Source organism: Lissotriton vulgaris, chromosome 10 (genome assembly GCF_964263255.1).
Source record: "Lissotriton vulgaris chromosome 10, aLisVul1.2, whole genome shotgun sequence".
NCBI lineage: Eukaryota > Metazoa > Chordata > Amphibia > Caudata > Salamandridae > Lissotriton > Lissotriton vulgaris.
The window spans coordinates 1,001,980,944-1,002,008,387 of NC_141698.1; the positions used below are offsets into that span (position 1 = coordinate 1,001,980,944).

At 46.1% G+C, this 27,444-nt stretch overlaps 1 protein-coding gene across 2 annotated transcripts in view; it reads left to right on the forward strand.

Moving 5' to 3' along the window:
* The window catches only part of SHROOM4 (shroom family member 4), a 308,392-nt gene that overhangs the window by 175,750 nt on the left and 105,198 nt on the right, over nt 1–27,444 (forward strand). For both annotated transcript variants that reach the window (XM_086942015.1, XM_086942016.1), the window contains one exon: nt 21,877–22,008. In XM_086942015.1, coding sequence (XP_086798141.1) covers nt 21,877–22,008 — 132 coding nt within the window. The remainder of the gene's footprint in view (nt 1–21,876; nt 22,009–27,444) is intronic.

Consider the following 27,444-nt stretch of genomic DNA (forward strand, 5'->3'; position numbering starts at 1 on the left):
TGAATCTGTGTAATGTTCTGTATGACTTTCTCAAGTGGTTTTGAATTATCAGGAATATAAGTACAACATTCCTGAACTTTCAAAGCTTTACAAACTCCGCCTTCCTTTGCTAATATTACATCTAAAGCAAGTCTGTTCTGTAAAACCATTGCTCTAATCGACTGCATTTCACCCTCTACTAACATTAAAGATCTTGCAGTGCTGGCAGACAATCTATCCACGACTGTCGCTAACCTTCTAATCTTAACATCGTTAAGAATCAAACCTAACAATGGAAACATCGCTCCAAATACATCTCCTACTACTTCTGCATCTCCTACTTCCCTTTTCGTTCTCCTCGAAGCCTTTCCTTCTATGATTGCTAAATCCTTTGCATGGTATATTTTGGGGAAGACAATTGCCAAGTAACACGAACCATACCAATTGTCTGGAAGTTTTACATAGGCATTTCTCCCACATACAAAATACACATTCGGAATAGCTTGCATCCCTTTCATAAAATCCTTTGTGTAGTACTCTAGTCTAAAAGAGTGCTCACAACTAACTTCACCTACAAATTCGCTCTCGTAATACGTTTTGCTTCGAGTTAAACATAACTTTCCTTTCTGCGTTCTATCCAATGCTATTGGACCATTGCTACCTTTCTTCTTGTGTGCCTTCTCTTCTTCTGTCCAGTCTATTTTCCATTGCCCTGACATTTTTAGAATCTTCTGCCGTCTGCATCGATCATCTACTTGTGCTATAAACCTTTTCTCTACTTCCGATACTTTGCAAGTCAGATTATTTCTACGTGCATATGATGTATCTAATGTGTCCCAAGGAAGAAAGAATTTAGCCAATCTATCTTCCTTTTTGTAGTAGTCCCACTTATTCATTTGCTTATAATTCGGAACTTCAGGCAGTACCGAATCATAATTTGAAAAGTAGTACTCAAACCCTTCTCTACCATAAAAAATACTAAGCAGTAAACTACATGTGATCCCATAAGTCAATGGGAGATGGTGATACCTAATGCCTTCATCTACAGAAGCCGGCAATTGCATACAAACGTAGCAATCTTTGGCCTCCATGGCATCGATATATTCATACAATAATTTGGCATATGCATTTGACCTAAAGTTTCCCTGTGACTCGTCTATGTGTAATCTACGAGTTTCCTCTGCAAGTAACGCCTTTTCACGTATAACATTGCTCTCCTCCTCCTTTCCCACAAGAGCAGGTTTCAAAGTCGTTACTGTTTTCACTTTTACTATACTTTTATCGTTTTCATGTCCTGTCATGTAAGATATCGTTACTACTATGATTATGAGGAATATCACTATTGCTATAAGTGTACCTACTATACATCTAGCTTTTCTGTTTGGGTTGCCGTTCTCCATGTTATCAAAACAGCGTACCTCGTTCTCCAGCGAAAGTTCTCTTTCCAGTCTTTGGTTGCTTGTTTGCATTCACAGTCCTTTAAAGTGCTTTGATCAACAGGTATCTTTTCACCACAATGTCTTTTCTCTTCCTAGCAGCAGACAACCCTAGCCCTTCTCCGTCCTCTAAATGTAATCCCTAATTTTATTCTTCTTTCCACTCGGCGCTAGGTTATCTTCTCTTTTATAACATAAGTACAAAAGTCTTTTATGCATCAACAATTATTTTCGGACCTGCAGCTTTCACAACAATGATCAATAATTCAAAGCGAATAATTTTTTCTTCTTCTTCTGTCATTTGCCGACCAACTGTTGGAAATTGTAGTCTTTTCAGCACTAGATCTTGAATTTTACTCAAACGTGGGGGTCGGGGAAGTGTGAAAGTCAGTAACCCCTCAGTCTCAAGCCCAGGCGCCACCATCCATATCTCCACTGTCACGACTGGATCGAGAGTGGTTACTTTCACACTCTTCACTCTCCCAGATTTCTGTCCCCAATACATCTGCTAGATAAGTCCACTCTGGGGTAGCGTACCTTCTGCAGGGCACACGTACCCTTCTTGATCTCCGTGGACTCTCAGTTCCTGAATCTGTCGTCTCGTCCTCCTGATCCGATTCTTCAGCGATCGGGGCAAGAGTTCTTTCCTTTTTCCTTCCCGAACTTGGCCTTTTCCTTCTTTCCGGCCAACTGGCTTCTTTGCTTTCCGTCTTTCCGCTCCTTGTTTCAGGACCTGTCTCTTGGTCCCTCTCAGTTCGCTCGATATCTGTGTCGGATTCCCAATTACTTTCTTCTCCTGAGGCAACTTCGGTCCCACTCGTGTCCTGACTTTCGTCGCCCTGTTCCAACACAGTTTCGGCTTCTTCGCTCACCTCCACAGCTTGGCTTTCCCCCTCTATGGCTTCTCCGCTTCCCGTCGGATTCTCATCCGAGAGAGGAGCTGTGTCTTCTGGAGGTGTTGGCACTCTTCGGGTGTGCGAGGCATGTATCCAGTTTGGCAGCCCTCCACACTTCACTGCGGTATTCGTTACAAGTATAACTTGAAACGGTCCTCTCCAACGCACGTCTAAGCAGTTCTTCCTGACATGTTTCTTCACCAGGACCCAGTCTCCTGGACTCAGATCATGGCACAAATCTTGTACTGATGGAACCTCTGCAGCCTGGACCTGGAGGGACACAGAATTAACGGCATCAGATAGTCCCTTGCAGTAGTCCAAGATCAGATCGTCTGTGATGTTCACTAGCGCTGCAGTCGGAACCGATGGCAATCTCATAGCTCTCCCCATTAGCACTTCATGTGGAGAGAGGCCTGTTCTTCTATCAGGTGTGCTACGTATACTCATGAGAACTACTGGAAGTGCGTCTGGCCAACTCAGGGATGTCGATGAGCAAACTTTAGCCAGTCTGGACTTGATAGTACTGTTAATTTGCTCTACGATCCCTGAAGCTTCTGGTCGATAGCTGCAGTGTAACTTCTGATCGATGTTTAACGCTGAACACAGCATCTTCACCACTTCGCTATTGAAATGAGTTCCTCTGTCCGATTCCAAAGAGGATGGCACCCCAAACCTCGGTATCAACTCTCTAAGTAACAATTTTGCTACTGTAAGTGTATCGCACCTACGTGTAGGGTAAGCCTCAACCCATCTAGAAAATATACAGACAATCACTAGCACGTATCTGAGTCTGTTGTATGGAGGCATTTCTATGAAGTCAATCTGCGTCCTATTGAAAGGCCCCCCAGACCTTCCTATGTGACTCAAGGTAACTGGTGTTCTCTTACCCACATTTAGTTGCTGACAGATTGTACATCGCTGACACACTGCTTCTGCCGCCACTCTAAATTTAGGGTTAAACCACGTTTGTCTGAATACTCTCACCATAGCATCTCTTCCTATGTGTGCTGATCCATGCAATTTCCTTGCCATGGGACTAATGAGTTCATTTGGTAATACTGCCCTTCCATCAGCAGACACCCAAAAATTCATTTCACTTTTCTCGCACCCAGCTGTTTCCCAGCCCTTTTTCTCCTCATCTGGTGCGTTTTCTTGTACTGCTCTCAATTCATCCCACGTATCTACAGTGTCTAACAACATGGTCAATTCAGTCATTTCTTGGATTCCCCCCACTTTTGCATTAGTGTGAGAATATCCCTGCTCTGCGCAATAACGCGCTACCTCATCGGCATATTTATTTCCTAGTGATACAAAATCCGTATTCTTTGTATGAGCAGCACATTTGACCACAGCTATGGCCAAAGGTTTTTGCAAAGCCTCTAACAGTAGTTTCACGAATTCTCCATTCCTAATAGGAGAACCCGAGGAGGTCATGTAACCTCTTTGAGACCACAACTGCCCGTAATCATGAACTACGCCAAAACCATACTGACTATCGGTGTATATGGTGACTCGAAGTCTATCGCCTGCTAAGCAAGCACGAGTCAAAGCCACAATTTCAGCTACCTGTGCGGAGTGTACTCCTTCCAGGCAAGCGGCTTCTATAGCTCTGGTAATCGTGCAAACTGCATAAGCTGCTCTCAGCTGACCGACATCGTTTCTTACGCATGAACCATCAACGAAGAAAATTTCGTCTGGGTCTGTCAATGGCTCATCTACGATATCAGGTCTCGGTTTGGTACATAGTTCAGTCACATCGAGGCAGTCATGTTCTGTACAATTTTCATCTTCCACTTCATTCGGAAGTGGCATCAAAGTTGCAGGATTCAAGACAGAGCATCTCTTTAGGGTCACATTCTCGGCAGCCAGTATGACCTGCTCGTAGCGTGTGAGCCTGCTGTTCGTCAGATGCTGAGTCTTCGTCCTTGTCATTAACAGTTCTACAGAATGCGGTACATACACTTCTAACGGATGACCCATAACTACACTTTCAGACCTTTCAATGCTGACACCCGTTGCAGCTACGGATTTGAGACATCCGGGCAACGCTGCGGCTACTGGATCTAACGTAGCCGAAAAGTACGCCACTGGCCTGCGCGCATCTCCATGGACCTGTGCTAATACCGCTAAAGCGCATCCCTCTCTCTCGCAGCAGTAAAGCAAAAAAGGTTTTTTATAATCTGGCATTCCTAAAGCCGGGGCACGACATAAGTCCTCCCTCAGCTGCAAAAACGCCATCAAACAATCTTTGTCCCATGGTACCGGATCACTTACTCCTTTGTGCGTCAGTTGTAATAACGGTTTTGCCTTCAGCGAAAAGTTTGCTATCCACTGTCGACAATAACCAACCATGCCTAGAAACATCCTGACTTCTCTTTGTGTTGTAGGCGCGTTCATTTTCATAATCGCCTCTATTCTGTCTGGAGACACCTTCCGCTTTCCCTTTTCAATCCTATGGCCCAAGTATTGCACCTCAGTCTTACAATATTGCAACTTACTTGGAGACACCTTGTGTCCGTTCTCAGCCAAGTGATTTAACAAGGTGATGGTGTCTTCTTTGCAAGCTTCCTCAGTTTCTGACGCAACAAGGAGGTCGTCTATGTACTGGACTAGAACTGAATTCTTGGGCAGTACTAGACTCTCGAGATTTCGTTTCAATAACTGGTTAAAGATCGATGGGCTCTCTGTATACCCCTGAGGGATACGACACCATGTTAAAACGCGATCTTCCAGTTTGAAAGCGAAAAGATATTGGCTCTCCTCATCTAACGGTATCGAAAAGAAAGCCTGGCACAAATCTATCACTGTGAACCATTCAGCTTGGAACGGTATCTGAAACAATATCACTGATGGATTCGGTACCACTGGACAACATGAGACAACAATGTTATTAATCTTTCGAAGATCCTGCACTATTCTGTATTTTCCACTAGGTTTCTGCAAACCCATGATCGGGGAGTTACATGGACTGCCCACGATCTCCTTCAGTATTCCCTGCTTAATCATGGATTCGATCACAGGCTTAATCCCTGCAATCGTCTCTGGCGTTAGCTTATACTGTGGTGTTCTTGGATACTCAGCATGGGGTCTTACCAAGATTTTTACCGGGTCTACTCCTTTGATCAATCCTATTTCTTCCCCAGTAAAATCCCATACCTCAGCTGAGACTTTCTCTCTCAAGTCTTGTGGAAGCTCCTCCACTGTTAAGGTAGGATAAAGTTCCACACATTCCCTTGAGTTTACAACTTTGAAATCAGCGTCCTCATCATTGGTCTGCACTTCTACCCCCTCAGGTGTGCAATGTATCGTGCAATTCAGTTTGCACAGCAAATCTCTCCCTAATAAGCACACAGGACTAGAATCGCAGATCACGAACTGATGTTCGTCACTGTAATTCCCTATCCTTACCGACACTGGTTCGGTCAAGGGATTTGTCATCCTTTTGTTCGCAACTCCTACCACCTGTACCGTTTCTCCTGACATTGGCAGACCCGGGACTACCGCAGATCTCAACGTAGATCGAGTGGCCCCTGTATCCACCAAAAAGGTTGTAGGACATCCCGCTATTTCAGCCTCTACGTATGGTCCTCTCTGATCTACTTCCAAGGCGGCTCCTAGAGTACAGTCTTCGTCCCTACTCGCCCGCTGCCCTGTAAGAGGATCAACGTAGTAACATTCCTCTCCTCCTACAAACAATGGCATCTGTCTGTAGGTTTTCCCTCCGTTTGAGATGCGAGGTGGTTGAGGAAACGGGGCTCGAGGAGTCTGAGTCCCCCCTTTGACAAATTTGCCCTTCGGGACTGTGGCTCCCTTAACCACGTTGTTCTGAACCTCTTCCTCCTCCTGCTCTAATTCCCCTGACTCAATATTATAAGGACACTCGCGTCGCCAGTGTCCCACCTCATTACACTGATGGCATCTCGTCGTCTTTTTCAGTGTCGCAATATCCATTCTCGGTCTCGGTCTTTCTTCCTCGTCTCTGCTCTGATTGTTCTGTTTCTTTGCCTGCGTTCCTGTTCCCTGCTGCCGCGGTTTATCCTTTCCAGCAGCTTGCATTTGCACTAACATTAACTTTTCTTTAAGCTTCTTCGCCTTCGAGTCTATCTCGTCACTACAATACCTTGCATACCTCAGAATCTCGTCTAAAGGTTTGTTCTGCCAACAGATCAGATGCTGTTGGATCATTAGGCATATTTCTGGTCTTAATCCTAAGACAAACTTTGAAACAAATTGTCCTATATCCTTGGGATCCATCACATCTAACCCGCTGTACTGCTTGAATGCTTTCAACAATCGCTCGTAAAACTCATGCACTGTCTCTTTTGGCTCCTGGGTAGTTCGATCTATCTTTACCCAGTCTATGTCTTGCACCGGCACTTTCTCCTTTAGCCACGCTATTACCCTCTCGTACTTTTCCATGACTCTATGAGATGGACCATTCGTCCTGGCCTCTCTCGTTGGCTCACAAGTGGGCCAGTCAACACTGAGCTTGCACGCCGTCCACAAGTCTCCGGGTACTACGATGTCGAACAGTGTGTTCAAATCGACCCACAGTACCTTTGAGATCTTCACAAATCTTTCTACCTGCTTATACCATTCGACAGGATTATCTCTAAGCTTTGGGAAGGAATTGGAGAATGCCGCCAAATCCCCCCTAGTCCACGGCACATGGACGTAGCTTCCATTCGCGACCTCTCGCAAAGGGAAGGCTTCCATTCGCATCAAGTCTGTGTCCTGGGAGCCCTCAAGTACACTCCTTCTAACAGAGCCCTTTCTGGACCATCTTTCCTCCCATCTATCTAGATCTCTCCATATTCTGATACTTACGATCAATTCCCTTATGTGTACTTTCAGCGCGATCGTTCTGCGATCATCCAAATCCTGATCTGTGCAAGTCAGCCTGTGATTACTCTGTAAAGCCTTAGTTCGAGACAGGTCTACCATGTACCTGTTTGCTAAATTAGATAAGTTCTCATGAACTGACCTCGCTCTTCGAGTGATATCTTTGGATAGAAACAGTATCTCATCTGGTGTATATGAGTTTAATCTCTCTAGTTGCACTGTACCGTCAATCAATTCATCCAGATCCGCCTTCAAACTCATTACGTCAAGCCGTTTCGCTTTTATTTCAGCTTTCAGCATTTCAGTTCTATGTTCTTCTCTCATGTCCCTCTCTCCTCCACTATGCGCCCTACGCCTGAACACAGGTGAGTTATGAGGAGTTTTACTTCCATCTTTTCGTTCCCACCCTTCGAGATCCCAAGCCTTTCCATCTCCACGTGGGGTATGGTGGAATAATGCTCCGTCCCCCAACCCTACGTTCCGATTTCTAAGCTCGGTTTCTCCAGATGTGAGATAGGATCCACCGTTCTGTTCTAACCCATTATAACTTGCCTGCTGTCTGGTGTCGCTTAATAAACGATAGGGTCCGTCACGACCCTCCATGTTTCCGTGATCTCTTTCGCGATCACCGGAAGAATGTCGAGACGTTTCGCGACTCCCTATGTTTTCGTGACTTCGACCACTGTCCCCGGATGTATGTCGAGACGCTTCGCGACTCTCCATATTTCCGTGACTCCAATGTCTCGCATTTTCCCCTGGGGCATGGTGTGTGCACCTGAAGGTATTCCGGTACTCCTGTGTCCTATGTTCCCCTTCACTAAAGGTGACACGAGGCACTTCGCCACACCCTGTACTCCTGTCTTCGCACCTTAGCCTATTGCTGTTCTCAGTGGGATAAGTATCTCTTCTGCCCTCTTGGCTTCCTCCCTCCCACTCGGGGCTGCTTTCGCCAGCTCCGCAATGAGAGAGAATCCTGTTATCCTGCTCTCTCCACTCGGATCCCGTTTCTAACCCTTTATTCCGAGCCTCTTCGGCCTCGTCCCATTCTCTCAGGTATTCCCTTAATTCCTTATGGGTTTTCGGTTTTGGTCCCCTTAAGTCCATTGGTCCTCTTTGACCTCCCTGTTCCACCCTGGGACCTGTTGCGGAATCTAATGGGGTACTCCGACTTATTGGTGCTCGTATCTGCCTGTGGGAATTCATTGTAGCATTCCTATTCTCCTCTTCTGCTCTTTCATTATCCCACCGTGCCTGTTCCTCCTGCTGGACCCCTTCTGGGTTGTAGATTGACACAATAGGGCCTATGGTAACCGGGACCTGCAAGGCGTCCGGCAATTGATACGACCTAGCGCATTGCGTCTCCGGCACGTTCTGGACCACAAATCTTCCCACTACTCTCTGTTCCGGACTAACTTGGGGTATTTCTACGGTCTTAGTAGCGTCCCACTCTGATACCGGGATCGATTTATATTCTCCCCACCTAGTTCCGTCTACTTGCGGTAATATGGGACTCGCAAGTTCACCGCTATATGGAGGTGGTCTGTCTGTCAATAGCCTATCTATTAGATCCTCCTCCGACTCACTTTCCTCATCTTCTTGTGCTAGAGGTTTCCTTTCTCCCGTAGCCTCTATCATGGTGAACAGTTTGTCCGCTTCTACCTTCTGCACCCTCCATTTCTTAGCTTCTTCGTCCCATTTAGCATCCTGTACTGCCTTTACTGTTCTTCTCACTCTTTCTTGTCGCCTCTTTACGCCCCTTTCGTGTGCTGTTCTAAACCACACACCAAGGGCTTCAAATTGTGTTGGCCTTGGTAGAGGTCTCATTGAAAGCATCGTCGCCTTCAGTTGGTTCAACACTTCTAATTTAAACGTTCCAAATCTTGGAAACGCTAGTTCTTTTTGCCCCTCAGTTAGCCTATGCCACTCGGAAATCCACAATATGGAATGTAAGCCTACATTTATTGCCATATGATGTGCTGGTGTGCCTTCTGGTGGAGCTTCTTCTCCGGCATATAAATTCCTCCTTTTCTTTTTAAAGATCTTTCCTAAACCCTTAAAACACTTCATTTTGTTAACGTATGATATGTCTTACTTATTTGCGTCTTGATAACAACCGCCAATCCCTGTACGACTCTCGCTAATCAGCCTATCCCAGCACGGTTCTACACTGACGTCACTTGTCTCTTCTAAAGCAGCTTCCCTCGTCTCTTAACCCGTCTCACGATTTCACATGCGTTTTCATTCATACATTGAAAAATGACTACTTCCGTCCAAGCGATCACTTTTCTCTGACTGTACGGCCACAGTCTAACTGTAATTGTCACCTCAACTGGCACAGCGTCTTTCCCCTTACGGTCGGACGCTTGCCTTAACTGATAGGTTACTTACACGCAGTAAACGTACGACCAGCGTCCGCTACTCATTCACTCACACATACGCTCCCCCTATCATCGGTCTGTCGGGAAATCAATGGTACCTCATGACCCCCTTTCAATGGTAGACAAATTACTCTAGGTGTTCGATACACCTGAACCACTTAAGTCCTCTGGACATAAGATTTCATCCAGTTGCGCGCGCTCACAACTTTCCCTCAATCACACTACAGGCATTCAACTCCGCTTGACATTACAACACAGGAACAACATAAAACACCGCAATCTTACAACGCATGACCCTTATACTCACTCTCGACCGACTCTGCTGCTTTTCTCTCGACGCACCATCAGCACCGTCTTCGGCTGCAATTCTTCTTCTGGTCGACGATGACTAGGGACCTTGGGGTAAACTAACCTGGCCTAGGTCGTCTTCCTCAAGAAGATAACCATCATTACTCTGCTACCAACTGCGGGGAACGGGATTTTGATATCAATTTATGATTATGATAAATTTAATAAAGAATCCCATTCATCTGTTTTGGATCGTTTTTATCTGTCATTGAGGAAAGGACCACCCCCGCATTAGTTAGACAAACCCCATTAACTGACGCCACTCTAAAGAACCACTTACAACTGATGAAGTTTCAAAAGTTTATATAAAGATTAATTTGAATACGATACAATCCACTCAGGATAAAACCTCAAAAGAATACAAAATACAAAATCAAGTAATATCTCAGCTGCTTAAGCTTCGATGTGAAGTGGTTCCGTCTGCGTCATCTGCAGTAAGACAAAACAATAATCAAGTTAAAACTGTCCCTACTCTATACTATGTGACAATCCTACTTCGCAAGTTTCTTCCCTAAAAAGGTGTCAGCAGTTTGACTCCCTAAGAAGTTCAAACTCTCTTTAGCCTCTAAAGGAAATCTTAAGTTTTAGTAACAGTACCCTATCTGCCTACCCATCTGCTCTCTAAGGGTCCTCGGCCTACTGCTCCCTTGCGCTCTGGTGTCTCAGCGCATCTGCTCAAGGCATCTACCTTTCGCCCTCGCTCCGAGCAATTCGTCTCGCTGTTCCTAATCTCCCAATTGCCAATTGCTACCTCCTCCCCGGGGTGCTGTCCCTAAAATACACAATCACCGTGTGAATGGAACGCCCCTTGACGCCCACCACGGACTTTCCCCGATGATGTCAACTTCCTGCTTCTTCCATTGGTCACTCCTCGCGTCGTCCGTTAAGTTGACCCTTCTCCTTTGGATGTCATCTTCATCATTTCATCGTTGACATTTATCGATTCTTTCAGATCATGTAACATGTGCATTTTGGACAAGGCCTTAACTTTATGTCTCTTAACTTGACCCTGCTAGGTCCTGTGAATGGTCTTGGCAAAACATAGTCTTCATCAAAAGTGTCTCTCCTCACGTTCGAGCAATAAGCTCCGTCCGGCATTGTCACCTTAAATCTAACAAGTGCTAGACTTCTCGGCTCTCATGTCCACATCAAGCTATTTACGACCTTCACAAGACCACTAAATTACATTTCATGTGACTATGCTCCTTCGAGCTCTTGACCAGTTGGGTTGCGTACACAAATGACCTAACTCCTCTAGCATTCCTACAAAAGCCCTCTACACAGTATAACCTTTGGCATACATTTATATATTCGTACTTTAGCAAAAGCCTTAGTTATACTTAAACATTCTACAGCAAATACATGAAATACATATAATACGACTACATAGAATATAACTTATACATTTTTCTTGGTTACATCTTTACGTGAGTTCTTTTACATTTATCCACGTTTCTCCACGTTTACGCCTTTCTACGTTATTTTCTCGCCGCTTTTCCCAATGCAAAGTTACACATTTAAAGTTGCACACGTACACGAATTCTACTGTGCACGTTCTACATTTCATATACATTTATACACATTTCTATACATTTACCCTTCATGTATACGGGTCTTCTAAACCTAAGGCATCTTAATGTGTGAATACATTTACATTTCCTACATCATGTTATCACATTCGTTGGCCTTTACGTTATAGTTGCCAACTTTATATTACGATATGCGTTTCATTCCTACGTTATAACCTACATGTCTAAATATGGTTACTATATACTTTTTTTTGTTCAAATTGCGCTCTCTCACCTTCGTGTCCCTAGTAACCAGACTCAGCTGTCAAGCTACCAATAAGATTCAGTATGCCTGGCAGCTCCCCTGTACCTGCCGCCAGGCTCTATACTGCACTGTAAACTCAGCGCATCCGGCAGCTTTGGCAACGCCAATAGATCTTACTCATAAGTGAAAATGCAAGCCAGACCTATAGGCTTTAGTAGACCTTGTTTTTGTTCATGTCTCATTATTGGTGTTCAGCTTACTTGGCATCAGATAGGCACTCAGAAACGCATAGTTATTTTTTTTGAAAAGGTAAATGTTTATTGTTGATTAATTAAAATCACCCGATGCAATAAATGATTCACAGTCGATCATATCTAATACAATGCAACGATAAAAGAGAAAGAAAAAAGTCCGCCTTACAACAAAATATAGAACCTTATTGGGTACCTTTTAATAACACTTTACAAGGATAAACTCACACTCGTCATAAGATTGCTTAATGGTGCAAAGTGAATAAAAACCATGCATTGCTGTCAAGTTGCCTCGTGCATCTCCAGGCCCCTCTTTTTGCCCGCAGCACTTTGCATTCTGGAACATGTAGTTTTGATCCTACCATGAATAGTATGGACTTCATATTCCCAGCTTGACACGTGCTTTTAGTCTGAAAGCCAGGATTGACCGAGGGTGTCACATGTAACATGATGTCTGTCTCTTGACAGCGTTGCTGGATTTTAGGTGATGCAGTCAAATACAAATACTTACACTCAACAAACGTGGAGAAAAGTTACCCACACCTCTTGAATTCCGCAGTGCTATCTAGAAACATAAACGATAAAAAAGACTTGTGAAATATTTCCCAAGACCCTGACTATATCTATTTAATTGACATAGCTGCATCTAGCCCCATGTCATGTGTGACACCATCAGCCAGGCCTGGTTTTGTTCCCAAAAGCCCATGCGGAGAATTGTCACCCCCTACCACAGGGAACTACTAGTACCAGAATGCAAAGAGAACCCAGGCTGGCATGCCTCGTGAGCTGAAGCTTTGTATATTTGCATGCCATTGCATTTAGCAAAGGTTAGAGGCTTATAAGAAACACATAGTAGTTATTAAAATAAAATCCGCCTCCTATGCCAGTGTTCACCAAAGGTGGTCCCACAATACCCTCTTTCTGTGGTTCGTGTGAGTTCTGAGGAAGTGCAAAGATCCAAAACAGGAAGTGAACCCTCTCTGAGAATGCTGGGAAGAGAGATTCCATGATAACACTCGCTACGTCAGGAAAAGGTACTCGTCTTTTTAGTTTGAGGTGTCTGTTTTGGATACTTGAACATTAATTGTAATACTGCCAATTTCTATTATGGTGAAAAGTGGATAAGAATGACATTTAAGGAATCTAGAATTATTTGCGTTGTTTGACAGGTCTGACATGTATCTTCCGGCTGGCAGTCCGCCTTTTAAGAGGGTAAAGGGTAACTCCTCTTTTGGCTAAAGAGGCAGGCATTGTTTACTTTCATAATTCTGGTTGGGCAGGTATTTGTCAGTGCCACCCGATTTGCCCATATTTCCTGAGGACGGACTACCATTTTTCAGTCGAAACATCTCTTAAACTGTACGACCAGAGCGCGAAAGATTCCTAATTGCGTTGGTAGTTCGTTGTGTCGCTTTGCGGTAGTTGTAGTTCTGGGTGAAGAGTGTTGTATGGAACTACGAAAAATGGAATGCACTGAAACGCACCGGGACAAAATGTATATGCAATGTATAGATTCGGGAAAGAACAGCACCCCAAAAGCCCAGCGCATTTTAGCAGAAGTTCAGTGGACCCGGTGGTTTCATGTAGGACAGGTGCCTTCAGCACAGTGTTAAAAGAGTAATACCTGGGTATTTGACATAGGGTCAGGGGATCGCTGCTGCTCCAGGCCTGTCTAATGCCACTGACTAAGGGTGAGCGTGCTCGAGACAGGGCACTAACTAGTTCTTTGGTGTTGCCTCAGCCCGAAAGTTGAACATTCACATTTTGCCTTTGAACTTCTGCGTAGAAACTAGGAGACATGACTATTGCCGACACTTCACGCCTATAACGTGTGATCTTAGGCACGTTATTTTATCCCATTGAGTCAGAATTGGGGCGCCTAGAAACAGGCATAAGTAAACCTGCAGTGTATATTGGACGCGGTAAGAAGGCGCTTCTTCTGCCAGCGCTGCCCCCCCTCCCCGAGTTCCTGGAGTCTGAGGCACAAAACAGGATATTGTTACAGCTGCTGCCTGTAAAGCAGGTTCAGGTTGTTTGCGGCAGACAGGTGGCTGGTTCTCAGTGAAAGTTTTATGGTGATGACTGGGTTATTGATGGGAGGCAACAGACAGCGAAAGTGCTCGCTGGGACAGGCTCGCTTTCTCTGCGGGTGATTCGTCTCGGAGATCCTTGCGGAAGCTGGCATGTTGGGCTCGGCAGGGGATGGGCAACCTTTGCTCCCGTGCTGACAGAGGCCAGCGAGGGGGACCGAACGCTGGAGCCCACTCGTTAAGGCGCTGGGCAGGCGGAGCTTGTACCCGGGTATTGCCCCATGCCAGTTTCCCTCTCAGTGGCCATTGTGGGGGATGTCTCCAGGGTAGGCACGACCCACATCTGCAGCAGCAGCACCGAACAATCCTAAGGGGAGCATGGGGTGAGTAGGCACTAGATGTACTATTATAGCGCACAGCACAATCCTTATCGTCTTTAGGCGCTTAAATACAGGACGTTATCACCCAATTTAGGGGTACACAGTCATTCGCAGGACTTTGAAGGAACATTGTAGGGAGGCGAGCATACGCCTAGACTTGATTCGCCCCCGGTTCCACTATTAGCAGCAGGTGCACAACCGACTGAGCTGTGCTGTGGTGCAGTCTGAGCAGCAGTGGTCCCCAGTGTGATTTTATTTATGCAACAAACTTTTATTTGGATTGTTTGCTGCATTGGAGGCAGAGAGGGGTGCGAGCTCGTGTTGTTGCAATGTTTGGCATCCCTTTTCTTGTTCGTAATTGACTCCCTGTGTGATCTTCGGAAGGTAACTGTGCCCAGCCCTCATATTTCGCCAGTCCATTTCAGGCCTTCCACCCCCGAGGGCTTGTCATATCGGTAGTTTGTGCTTGGAACTCGTTGACGTAATATGAGCTTATTGGTTCTATCGCAGATGCATTATTGTATTGTATTGTAATTGCATGTATATAGCGCTTACTACCCCTTACGAGGCGTCGAAGCGCTTTTTCGGCGAGTAGCATGCTACTCCGGGACCCATAGAGGATTAGTGTGGAATTAGTATAGTGAAACATGCGAGTACATTTTAAGTGGTGGATAGGTTAGTGATTTGGAATGATAGCAGAAGGATAGAAGAGGACACAGGTTTGTATTTATATAGCGCTTGTTGATGCACGCTATTCAGGAAGCCTACAAAGGATTAGTGGTGAATTAATATGGTGAAATATGAAGTAATTGCAGTGGTGGATATTAGTCAGTTACTTGGAGTGAGAAGGATAGCGGAGGGATAAAAGGGGAAGAAAGATTTGCAGTCATATAGCACTTGTTACCTCTGAAGGGTGTTGAAGCGCTTTTCTGTCGAGTAGCACGCCACTCCGGAACCCATCAATTGATCTCCTCATTAAGGGGACAGGAACTTGGTTCATACCTGGTGAATGAAAGGTAGTTACAGGGCTCTCAAGGTTGCCCGGTCCATGCGTGATTAGCGCATCTAGACTCGTTTTTCTTTGAATTCTGGGACTTGCTGTTCTTTTGATCTCATTGTGACCCAGGGGAGCCTCCAGCGCACTATGGTATGACAGAAGGGGCCGCAGATGAGTGTGGAACCCACCTGCATTACTGACACCACTGGTGCATTCCCGCATTTGCACTGGGGTCCGTAGTATGGAACCGGTGCAAACAAACCCTTAAGAAGTGCACTGTCAGTTAGCCCCGTGAGGGCAGCCCTCTGGAGGTGTGAAAACTGGTCCCTTGGACCTCCCAGCACCCACTGCAGGTGAGTGTAGTCACTCACTTCACCAATTTGCGGGATCTCTGTTGCCCCTTAAAAGTGAAGGCCGCTGCCTCCTGCAGTGTAAAAAACACGGAGTGGCTTGAAAGCAGCCGCTCAGTCTTTTATCGGTTGCCCTACCCCTGGGTCAGCCACAAGCTTGCTTGTGTCATGGGGCAGCGTATTTGTGATAACAGGACCCACTATCCTGGTCTGCGCGAGGCACATCTTTTCAAAGGTGTGCCTGGCAGGCCCGGACTGGCTGTTGCGGGCACCAGGCAATCCCCCGGTGCGCCGCAAGGGTGGGGGCCGGTTTTGGGCCCCTGGGGGCTGTTTTTGTTACAGGGCCGGCCTGTAACAAAATCGGCCGAAAACCGGCCCTGGCAACGAGCGCGGTCGCACCCCCAACCCCCCGGGGGGGGGGGGGTTGGGGTGGCCGGCCCAGCACCGGGGCAGTTTGCCTATTCTGTAATCGGACCCCAGGACCTCGGCCAGATTGGGAACTGAAACCAGTCCTGGCAATCAGCTCGACCGGACCCAAAGCATGGGGGGGATGCGAGTGGGAAGCACCACTCCTGCTGCTGATTTTGATACAGGCGGCCGATATTGCAGCACTGCTGTAAAACCGGCCACTTGTAACAAAACCGGCCCCCACCCTTCCGGCCCACTCAGGAAATGCCCGGTGCCTGCTACGGCCAGTCCAGCCCTGCCCAGGGCGGCACCTCCTAGATTGCAAAGCAAAGGTATGGACTGGGTGAGCTTCTGACCCTTGATTCAGGGACACGCAAGACATCTGCACCCTGTTGAGCAAAAGGGTGGATTCATTTTTTTGAGTGTACATCTTTGAAGATATTTGTTGTTTTGAACTAGCCATTTTCTTATGAGAAACTGCATAAGCTTGTTTTTGTTAAGAAAATGAGGATAGATAGATGATGCCATCTTCTGTGCAATAAGTAGGTGAGCGTTAAGCATGTTTTCAGAGTTGTAAAATGAAGGTAGACAGAGCCGTGTCAGCGACTATCATGAGCCTGGCATAGCTCTGACACACCTTAGCTTACCTGACCTGTTCTAGAAGGTGAACAACCTTTACAACGAAACTTTTACAACGCACTACCATTACGACGCAACCATTACAACGCAAACCATTACAACACATTGCGCTGGGGGGCGCTCTAGGATAGGGAATTGATTTAATTTACTATCCAACACCTTCCCTAGTGTCCACGGGGACTGGAGTTGGAATAGTAAATTAAACTATTCACTATCTAGCACCCCAAAGCGCTATGCGTTGTAAAAACTGCGTTGTAACGGCATGCGTGGTAAAAGCATGCGTTGTAATGTCACACATCCGTTCTAGAATTATCAGCTAATGCCATGGCACTACGACAAACCCTTCCAGTCTTGTGCTTTTGCTCAGCAAACAGGTGTATCCTGGGTAATGTAGTCTCAGCTCCATTCAGGATGACCAGTAGGCTAACACCAGATAGCAATGATTATTATTTTGCTTTTTTAAAGAGCATGTTTCTCTTTTTCTCCAGTCTTGCAGCAGCTTAGTGTAGAATGTCCTTGCACTGCTGAGACAGATGCTTCCTGTCATGCTAAGGGAGTTTGTTCTTCTCAGAGAAATCTCTGTCCATGTTCACTGGTAGAAACCTTCAGTTCAATTGAACCGAATGCTGACACACCTGGAAACAATGAATTGTAAATGGATGGGCCAGCATTGGAAAAGTTGTGTCCTGATGACAGTCATCTATTTACCCTCTTTTTTTCATAGAGTTTATCTTTGGCGGACAAAATGACATTTAAAGAAGGGACCTTTGGTCTATTTAAAATGTTTGTTTAGGAACGCTAAAATCTAGGAGTGTTTTAAATTGTGCATGCTGTATCATTGATTCTGTGGAGTAATCCTGTAACTGAGATCATAAAAGCTGAGCCCATTTCTCGTGCACATAATGGTAAATATGATGGTAATATTCTTAAATTGCCCCAAAATAGAACATTGGCTCACGGACAAGGGACAGTCCTATTTTCTGATGCACATTTTGTCATTAATGTGTTTTAATATTTGCATCAACATTTTAAATCACCAAATTGTGAAGTTTTCAACCTTGCAGCATGTGTCTTAATGTCAGCTGTGCCCGCACCTTCTTTAGTAGCTATGGGAATTTGTGATACATCTGGTTTTTAGGCACAAAAGGGCATATTTACAAGAACTGACTCAGAATTGATGCGTCAGATTTTGTACGCCTGCCCCAAATGACTAAACGATGACATGTATGTGCTGTATTTATAATACAGTGCCCCATGATTCAAGGATTCACGGACGGCTGGAATGCCAGAAACCGGTCCTCGGTAGCTTGTTTCCGGTCCAGGGAAGACATGGCTTGGCAGTTCGGGCTGGACTGTTCCCATGAGGCACAGGGTCAGACTGATTTGCATATGGCCCTGTCTGAACTGGGGTGGCAGAGTGGGCTAAAGAACGGTGATGGATTAAACCCAGATCGTTTGACTGCGTGTGAGTGTTTGATTCATATGCTCCGTCCATCACTACCCCCTTTTGTACCACATCTGTTTTTTAGGCACAAAAAGGCATATTTACAAGAACTGACTCATCAGAATTGATGCGTCAGATTTTGTACGCCTGCCCCAAATGCCCAAACAATGACATGGATGTGCTGTATTTATAATACAGTGCCCCATGACTCAAGGATTCACGGATGCGTAAAAAAATTCGGGCACATCTTTTGACGCTAAAGTGAAGCATTGCTGGAGTCTGTCAGCACTGAGGTAACTCCAGCAATGTGTCCGAACACATAGACGAGTCCCATGTTAAAAGACCTGCGTCAATCTTAATGCCTGGGCTGAGAAGGCATAGGTATTTTAACTCCGTCAAGCCGTGGAGTGACACAGTGAAAAGTTGTAAATTTCACTGCGTCAGTTATAAATGGCTTTTAATGTGGGAAGGCCTACCTCCATGCAAGATACTTGGCGCAGCTATAATGTGACGCAGACCTCTGCAAACTGAGCGCATTGGAGCACAGATTGCGCCGCCACTACATTAAAAAAATGGCGCTGCAGCAGTGCTAGCTCCTTGTAAACAGGCCCCACAGTGTCCCATTGCTCCTCGGTAATTAAGGCTTTGTCTGAGTAAAATGGGACGTGGGCGCTGTATGTGGCGTGTGAGAAAGTGTTTTTCCCCCACCTTAAATAATAAACACAATCCTTGTCATGGTGAACCACTATAAGTCGCTAAATTAACCTGAGCTCAACCCCTGGTAGCTGTGGCGCAGAGCAGACAGACTTAACTTCGAGGCTATACGTAAAGTATTTATGCAGTGCCAAAGGGTAATAAAGTCAAAACACAAACCAATTAAGACAAGTTAGAGTAAATTGTAATAGATTAAATTACACTAAAAATGTCTGTTTTCCGAACGCAGAATGGTGCCTCTTAACTGGAGAAAAAGCACTAGTGATCCTGCTGTTAAAGAAAGCTAATGACAGTCCATGTACCCTGTGCAACTATAGGCTCTTCTCCCTCATCTTGGCAAGATGCTTGAATCCCCGGTGTATCGTTGGATCACCAGCTACGTGGAACAGGACAAAATTTCACATCCTTCCCAGTCGGGGTTCAGCGCCGGTTTCCGTACAGAACTTGCCCTACCTGGTGTCACTGAATACATCAGAAAGCAACCTCGACGCAGGCCAGAAAGCGGTAGTCATCCTACTTAATCTCTCTGCCGCCTTCAATACTGTGTCTCACCTGATCCTCTTATAAAGGCTGGAGGCCACACTCTTACATGGTTGTGCTCCTTCCTAACAGATGGGCAACAGGGAGTCTTCCTCTCACCCTTCACCTCCCGGGCTAGAGCCATAATCTGCGGTGTTCCCCAGGGCTGATCACTGAGTCCAACCCTTTTTAACATATACCTGGCCCACTAGCCCTAGTAGCACAAAGTTGGGGTATGAACATCGGCTCATACGCAGACCACACGCAACCTATGCTATCCTTCACTCAACTCGACAACTCTGTTATTGGAAATGTTCCTAGCTGTCTCAAATTCATAGCTCAATGGATGCATAATGGTTGTCCACAACTGATTTCTGACAAAACTGAGATTCTGGCATATGGGTCCTCCTCCCCCGTGATGAATTGCATCTCTGGCACCTAGGACTGACCCTCTCCACTGCCGTTAGGAACCTGGGGTTCATGATGGACACCACCCTCTCCTTCAGACCCCAGGTTAAGGTCACGGCTGCCACGTGTTTCAGTCTGCTAATTGTTGAAGTTCTTGCCACTGGACACCCTGCAAGGGGATCGTGCATGTGCTCATCACCTCCAGGCTGGACTATGCCAACATACTCTACCTAGGTGCCCCGCACCATCTATTGGCCTAAATGCAGCGTGTATAAAAAGCTGCAGCTAGGTTTATTCGGAACATCCAAAATTCCAGTCCATCAGACTAGGGCTCCACGAACTACACTGGCTTCAGTCAAGGTCAAGATTAAGCTAAAAAACTCTCTTGATCACTCACGGAGCCCTCCACCAAACGGGTCCCAGATACACACCGGACATGCTTTATCGCGACTCCACTGCAAGAACTCTTAGTTCCTTTCATCTCAACCTCCTATGCATCCCCAGGTATCACAGAGCTAGATCCAGGGGCAGTTCTTTTGCGGCTCTTGCACTAAGCCTCTGAAACACCCTCTCGCTGTTCTATTCACACCGAAAGCTGGCTTAAAGCTCAGCTGAAATCTGTGCTGCTCAGGGAGCTGTAACTCCCCCGTATAGTTGCATTCTATAAATATCTCTTCATTCATTCATTCAAAGAGTCCAAGAATGACATTTGTAGCTGCTTCATAGTCGAAGATAGCATGCTTGCATTTTATAGTGCATCCTTGTGTTTCTCCTTGGAACAGCCAGCCTTGCTACAGTGAAAATAGCTTTTAGGTGCTAGTCACTACGAAGACATGTTTAACATTAACTTTCTACATGCCCTACCTTTAAATATCATGCACTCTGCCCTATGTGTTGTGAGGCCGACTTAGGGGTGAGCTATTCATATTTAAAGGGACGGTTTTGGCCTGTCTGATTATTTCATCAAGTGGAGCTACGGATTTTACACTGCCCCACTCAGACTACAGTGGTAGGCCTGAAGCCATGTTTTACGCTGCTACTGTAGTGAATGGCACATTAGGTGCTGCAGCCCACTAGTGGCTATTAACTTACAGGCCCTGGTGACACTTTGCACCATATACTAGCAATGTCTAAGTAAGGCAAATATTATGCAATTTAGAGTTATGCCAATTGAACAATGTTTAAAGGGGACACAGAGGGACTTTACTACTGCTTAGCTGGATGAAGTGTACAGAGTTCAACAGCACCAAAAACAGGGTCAAAAAAATCTTGGGGTACTCCACACAAGATGGTCATTTCCTACGTGACTTATCCGCCTCATCATATGAGGTGCTTGGGTGGAGGCTTGACCTGGTAGGAATCCACTCTCACCAATTGGATCGGTTTCTGTTGGAACCAGTTGTGGCATATGAGGTTTTAGACATTAATCTTAAAATGTTAAGCAGAAAAACATTGCTGGAGTTCATCAAATAAGAAGACCAATATAATCCACCGACTTTAATCACCAGTGCGAATATACAACTTGAATATCTCCCTAGCAGGGCAGTAGATTGCCAGAAATGCCCAGGTAGTAACTTCATTCTGTCGAAATCAATGTTTATATGTCAGCTGAAAAATATGCTATTGGCATTATAAATCAATTCTTAGCTGTTGGCATCAAGCGCTCCTGAAAACAATGTACATTTAAGGAAAATTATTTTCAGGACTTGGTGCAAGAATTAACAAAATGCAGATGCTGAGGCAAATATTCAGCAGGAATTTGTATACTTGTATCTGCTGGGTCTACAAGGACTGGTTAAAACTGGATAGGAGTGGTTGGTAGACTGCCTTGTATTCCCAGAAGGGATGTGTGCAGTTGGGTACAGATGTGCATTGCAGTGGTGCTTAGTGCCTCTGTCAGCTCGGCTGGAAACTTCCCTCTTAGGATGTCATGGATAAAAACTTGAGTGTATCTGAGCTCGCTGTGTCCACTGATTAAAGAATGCTTTTGTCCCCTGCTTGTTGACAAAGGGAAGCCATGTGGGAAGTGATTTCAGAGCTGGTCCCTTGTGCTGACTTCCTTTTCCACTTTTTGTCTCTGGCAGGAGGAATGTCCCCGTCATAAGGCCTCACTCATGGCACCTGGCCAAGCTGTCGGAGGTCCGCCCTGAAGCGGGCACCATGCACTTTCCTCCAGACACCTTCAGCTTGTCTTGGCACTCGGGATGCGAAACAAGGTGAGTACTTGTCCCTCTCTGGCCTCAGAGTGGGAACTTTCTTGCTGTGGGATGGGAGGTGGCACGCTTCCAATGTGTTAGTAATGTTTAATTCCACAGGCTCCTCTCTCTCCTGTTACCGAGCAATTCCCGGTAATCATAAGTGAGCACAATGCCTAGACTTGAAGGAATGGAATGGGACAATTAAACTTCCTTTCTCTGGCATTAGGAGCTGCATAACTCGTGCAATAAATTCATACTTACTGTTTATATGCTTCCCTTTGATTTAGGGACACTCACTGTGTATGTCTGGATACAATCTGGAGTACCAACCAATTAAGAGGTTATTGTGCAGTCCAGTTTGATACATGAAAACTTCAAAAATATTAAATAAACTAGAAGAAATACCTTTTGGTTATGTTTCAAAGATAATTTATTGCTTCATGAGCTTCTGCTATTTGCCATTTCCAAACTTCCCTTAGTTCTTCCTTTCTGTTTTGACTCCATGGAGGAAACCCATCCAATTGAAAGGCTCATAGTACAAAGTAACTCAATGCCATTAAGCTGAAGACGGGACTCCTGCATGAATGTTATCTGGAAATCTCTGAACTAGGCACCCTCTGCCTGTCAAGTAGCCCCTTTCCTTCACTCGGTCTAATGAAGAGGTAGCCTCCTGTGGTTTCTTTCAGGCTTGTGTTGCCTCTTTTGAAGCATACCTGCTCAGCCACCAGTTCAGGAAGCCAAACAAGGTGACCCCCATAGACAACTTCACTTTCAACAGCATTGTCTCAGCAGAAGACGGTATGCGCTGGAAATGTTTGTGCCTTTATTTTCTCCAGATAGAACTCCCTGCCTGCTTCCGCTGTAGTCCTCTTTAAATATCTTCCCCAGCAACACTCTGAGTCAAGGCCATCCCCGTGCTTAATCACCCTAGGCCTCCACTTAGCTAGCAGTCTGATCCAACATTAGCATTTATACCTTAATGTAACAACCTTTATTGGCAACATAGAAAAATAAATATTTATGCACAGATTCTTACTCGTACTCTGCTCACCTGTCAGCCACGCGCTTCCTCTCCTGTGTTCCCTGGGTTGCATCCACTACTATACGTTTTAACTCTCAAAATAATCATTAAAGGTCAATCAACTGCTGTACAATTGCAATTTGGGATACACAGTAGTCACCCTATGTTACATTCAAGAAGGACAGGCTTGTAACTGCATCCACTAGCACCTTTACACTAAGTTCCATACTTGACTAAGTTTTTTCAGCCATTGTTGCTCACTTCCTTGTACCCAGGGCCCCTTTGTCTGCTCTTGGTGCACCCATAAATGCACATGGCCGTCTATCCCTGCACTCTTCCTGCAGCGGGCTCCTCCACCAGCATCACCCTCTTAAAGAATCTCTGCAACAAGCTAGCTGAATTCTTTGGCAGCAAGAAAACCTCCATAGACAGCAACTGCAACCCTTTTTTTGCACCCGCCTGACCTTGCAAGTCGACTTCACGTCTCGACCAAAGAGAAACCACAACGTCATGACTCGCCATCACCATGGGTGAGAATGCCGCCACCATGAAGTCTATCCACTCAGGGCCCCATCAGATCCTTGCCCCCATCCCACCTTTGTCAGATGACTTCAGCTGATCAGCGAAGCACTCCAACAGATACTCAACACCTCCATCACTTCAGCCATCATTCTGGACACTTGAAAACATGCCACCGCCCTCTCACTGCTCAAGAAACCCTCTACAAACCCATCTAGAGTTGCCAGCTACAGACCAATATTACTGTCATTCTGGCCAGAGTCTTGGAGAAACCCCTCAACAGATGTCTCACCAACTCCTAAACACCACAAAGTCTGGCTTCAGAGCCAAGCACAGCACAGAAGCAGCCCTCATCGTCACCACAGACATCTGCATGATCCTGCACAGAGGAGGCTCGGAAGCCCTCATCCTCCTGAATGTCTCTGCAGCATTTGAAATGGTCTGCCACCCCATCCGACCATACACAATGTTGAAATCCAAGGACCCGCTCTCCTCTTGATTTGCCACTTCCTGACTGGCAGGACACAAGTAGTCAGCCTTGCCCCTTACTCTTTGAATACCCACAACCTCATCTGTGGAGTTCTGCATGGTTAATCCCTCATCCTGACCCTCTTAATGCACACATGATCCCTCTGGCCAGTGTCATCTGTGCCTACAACATCGACGTCGTCTCCTACACCGACAACTCGCAAATCATACTCTTCCCTCTCCGATAAGAATCCCTACACACGGAACAAGTTCACCCCTGCATGACTGAAAGTGCCAACTGGATAAAGGCTAACAGTCAACAGGACAGAAGTTGAACTCCTCGCCATGGGACTCCATCTGGTGGCCAGCCAAACTAAGATCCAGATTCAATGGCAGCACGCATGCCAGGAACCTTAATCCTCAAAGACCGCAAACTGGACAAGACCATACAAGTCTTACAGCAGCCGTCTTCCACACATTGAAGATGCGGAGGAAAATCTTCAGATGGCTCCTGAGCAACAACTTCAAGACTGTCACACATGCCATCATCACTAGCAAACTGGATTGCAGAAACACCCTCCACTCCAGTATCAATAAGTAATTTACTAGGCCACTGCAACCCATCCAGGACTCGACAGCCAGATTCACCCTCAACCTCCCTGTGAGAAGACCCCCCCCCGTTTCCACCACAAGACTCTGCCTTACCCATTAGTGCACCAATGTGCTCTGTGCTACTTCCTTGTCCCGATGACATCCATAGAGGCTGGAGTAGGGAACAAACAGTGAAGACGGACTATTGTTCATCCCCACAGGAAAGGTTTAAGGAAGGACAGATGAGAGACCATACAGGAGAGTCCGGGGGAGAAGAAAAGGCGCATAGGAAGAAACAGAGGAGGGACCCCTCGGACGTGAGGCGCGCAAAGGAGATATCCTCAGAGGAAATAGAGACGACCGGAGAAAGCGAAGGGCCACGAGAAGCGAAAGTGAAAATCCCAGGCACTGACAGAGAACCGTGATCCGGGTACAAGAAGACCAGACATTTTGTTTGCTTTTTTTACACTGCTTTCCACCCGGGTGTGGTGACGGGATTTATACTACCCTTCACAAATATACCACAGTGACTTACCCATCCTCTTGTTCTACTCCTCTTCACAAGCTTCCCGGGACCCCACCAGAGAGCCGGAACACCTAGAGGAAAGAAGAAAAACGAAGTGACTGAGTCACCATCAGTGATTCCTTAAAGTTCATTAACTGCAATAAACGACCCCAATATAACACTTATAGAGCCTCCTCGCTTCTGTTTCCGCCCATCCCTCCGACCAGAGGCACAACTAGAGCCAAATTTCGGGGGGGTCTAAGAAAAAATTTCAGGGGGGGCTGAACCTTTAATCAGTAGGCAGAGTGGAGCTGCAGGGCCTCCAACAAGGGGTGAAACAACAGCAAGGCCTAATTAACATTCCAATGGTCTTTTAAAGACCTGTGAAATGTTCGGGTATGGCTGTGTGTGTGTCCGGGATCTGTCCCATCTCGGGCTGCCACACACGACGGGGGGTGGGGGGGGGGGGGGGGGGGGTGGGGGGGCTGAAGCCCGGTGAGTCCAATGGGTGTTGCGCGCCTGCCTTCGACACTCCTGTATAGTGCTGTACTTCAAGGAGCTTCACTGGCTCCCAATACACAAGTGTTCACAATTCAAACTCCTCACTAACCCCTTCAAAGCACTACACAACATAGGCCCTGCATACCTCAGCAGTTGCATCTCCTTTCACAAACCTTCGAGGCACCTCTGCTCAGCACATCTCTTAAGAACAAGAACCGGAGGTCAGGCCTTCTCCTACATCGCTCCTAAAGCATGGAACGACCCCCCCCTACACAGGAGAACCGCCTCTTTTCTTAAGTTCTGGAAGAAACTGAAGACCCGGCTCTTCAAATCTGCGCCTCTTCAAATGACCACTGCGTTTTTCGCATAGTTATGGATTTGCTGCACTTACCATGTAATCCACCCATCTCCTGTATAATTTGGAAATTTTAGCAAAAAAATTTTCTAGCTCAAACGATTCATACTAAAAATGCTGCGCACGTGTCTGGCCCTTTAAGGCGCTGTAACGGGTCACCTTTTTTGCTGATTGTTGCGTTAAGGTGTTAAACTGATTCAAATGTTGTGCGGCCTTTGCCTCAGCAGTGTTAACAACTTTGCAATTTTTTTTTTCATTGCAAATTAGTGAAGTCAAAATATTCTGCATTATGTTACCTTCTCACATAATTCCTTCTCACATAATTCAGTTAACCGACACACAATTTGTCCCTACCCTGCTGCATAATTCCAGTGGCCCTGATATCGCTTCTCTATATTTATGCAGCTTTCTTTTTGCATCATCTCCTTCCCCCTGAGATGTTCTTTTCCCTTACTCTCACCTCTAGAAATCCTCACTTCTCCCTGTCTGCCTTGCACTTTCCTGTGTAGCTCCCCCGCACCATCACCTTGGTTAGATGACCGAAGAAATATTTATAGGCAAACAATTCGAATGTGTAAAGAGCTTTTCTCGTCCACTTCCGACCTCCTCTTCCACAAGAGTCCATGTTTGGAGTTTGCACAAACAAAGTTTTTTCAAAGGGACAATTCCTTATTAATAGTTTTTGGTGTCAGAAGTTGATTTCATCTCGTTTCAGCTCCTGACATTGTTATGGCAGGAAGGGTGGTGGAGTGGGCGGCGTGCTCTCCTGCCAGCTGGGCACAGAATATTCTGTACTTGGCTAAGGGGGGCTCTCGAGGCACACTCCTCAGGGTCTCCTCCTGGCAGGCGGCAGGATGTGGTGCAGTGCCCACTGCTGTGGGCACCAGCAGCTTCCTCTGCTGAGGGCACTCTTCATCCTGTGCGTGGACTGCCTCCTTCCACTGGGAAGGAGGAAAGAAGGGTGATGGGGGCTGTCCTCCATGGGAGGCATTCTTGTGCTTAGGCCAACTCACCGATGCTCCTTGCCAGAAATGTTCTTTTAAGCCTTAGTTCAAACAAAAGGCTCTGGCAGTGTTGTTCACATGTAAGTGTGTAATCAGAGCGAAAAACACAAGTGGCATGTTTATGAGGCTCTTGCGCTGCCGTAGCATCACTTTTTGTGACGCAAAGGTGGCGGAAAACACCAAAACATATTTATAAGGTCACGTAAAGCTGCTAGATGTGGAGTAAAGCCAGGGCAGTGCAAATCCACGTTTTGCCTTACTCTGCCCTCTGGAGGCGTTCCATGTTCCTACACAACGCCCATGGTTTTTGATGCATTCTCAGATTCACAAGGACTTTAAAACCTGGAAATGTGGCAAAATCTTACGCCTTCCGAGGTGAGGTGTAACGAGGGGAAATATCTTCATTTCTTCCAGCTTTTCCTCTTTCTTTGTGTGCTGCATTCTGCGGCACACATTGAAAGAGGAAAAAACATCAATTAATTGGTTTTGT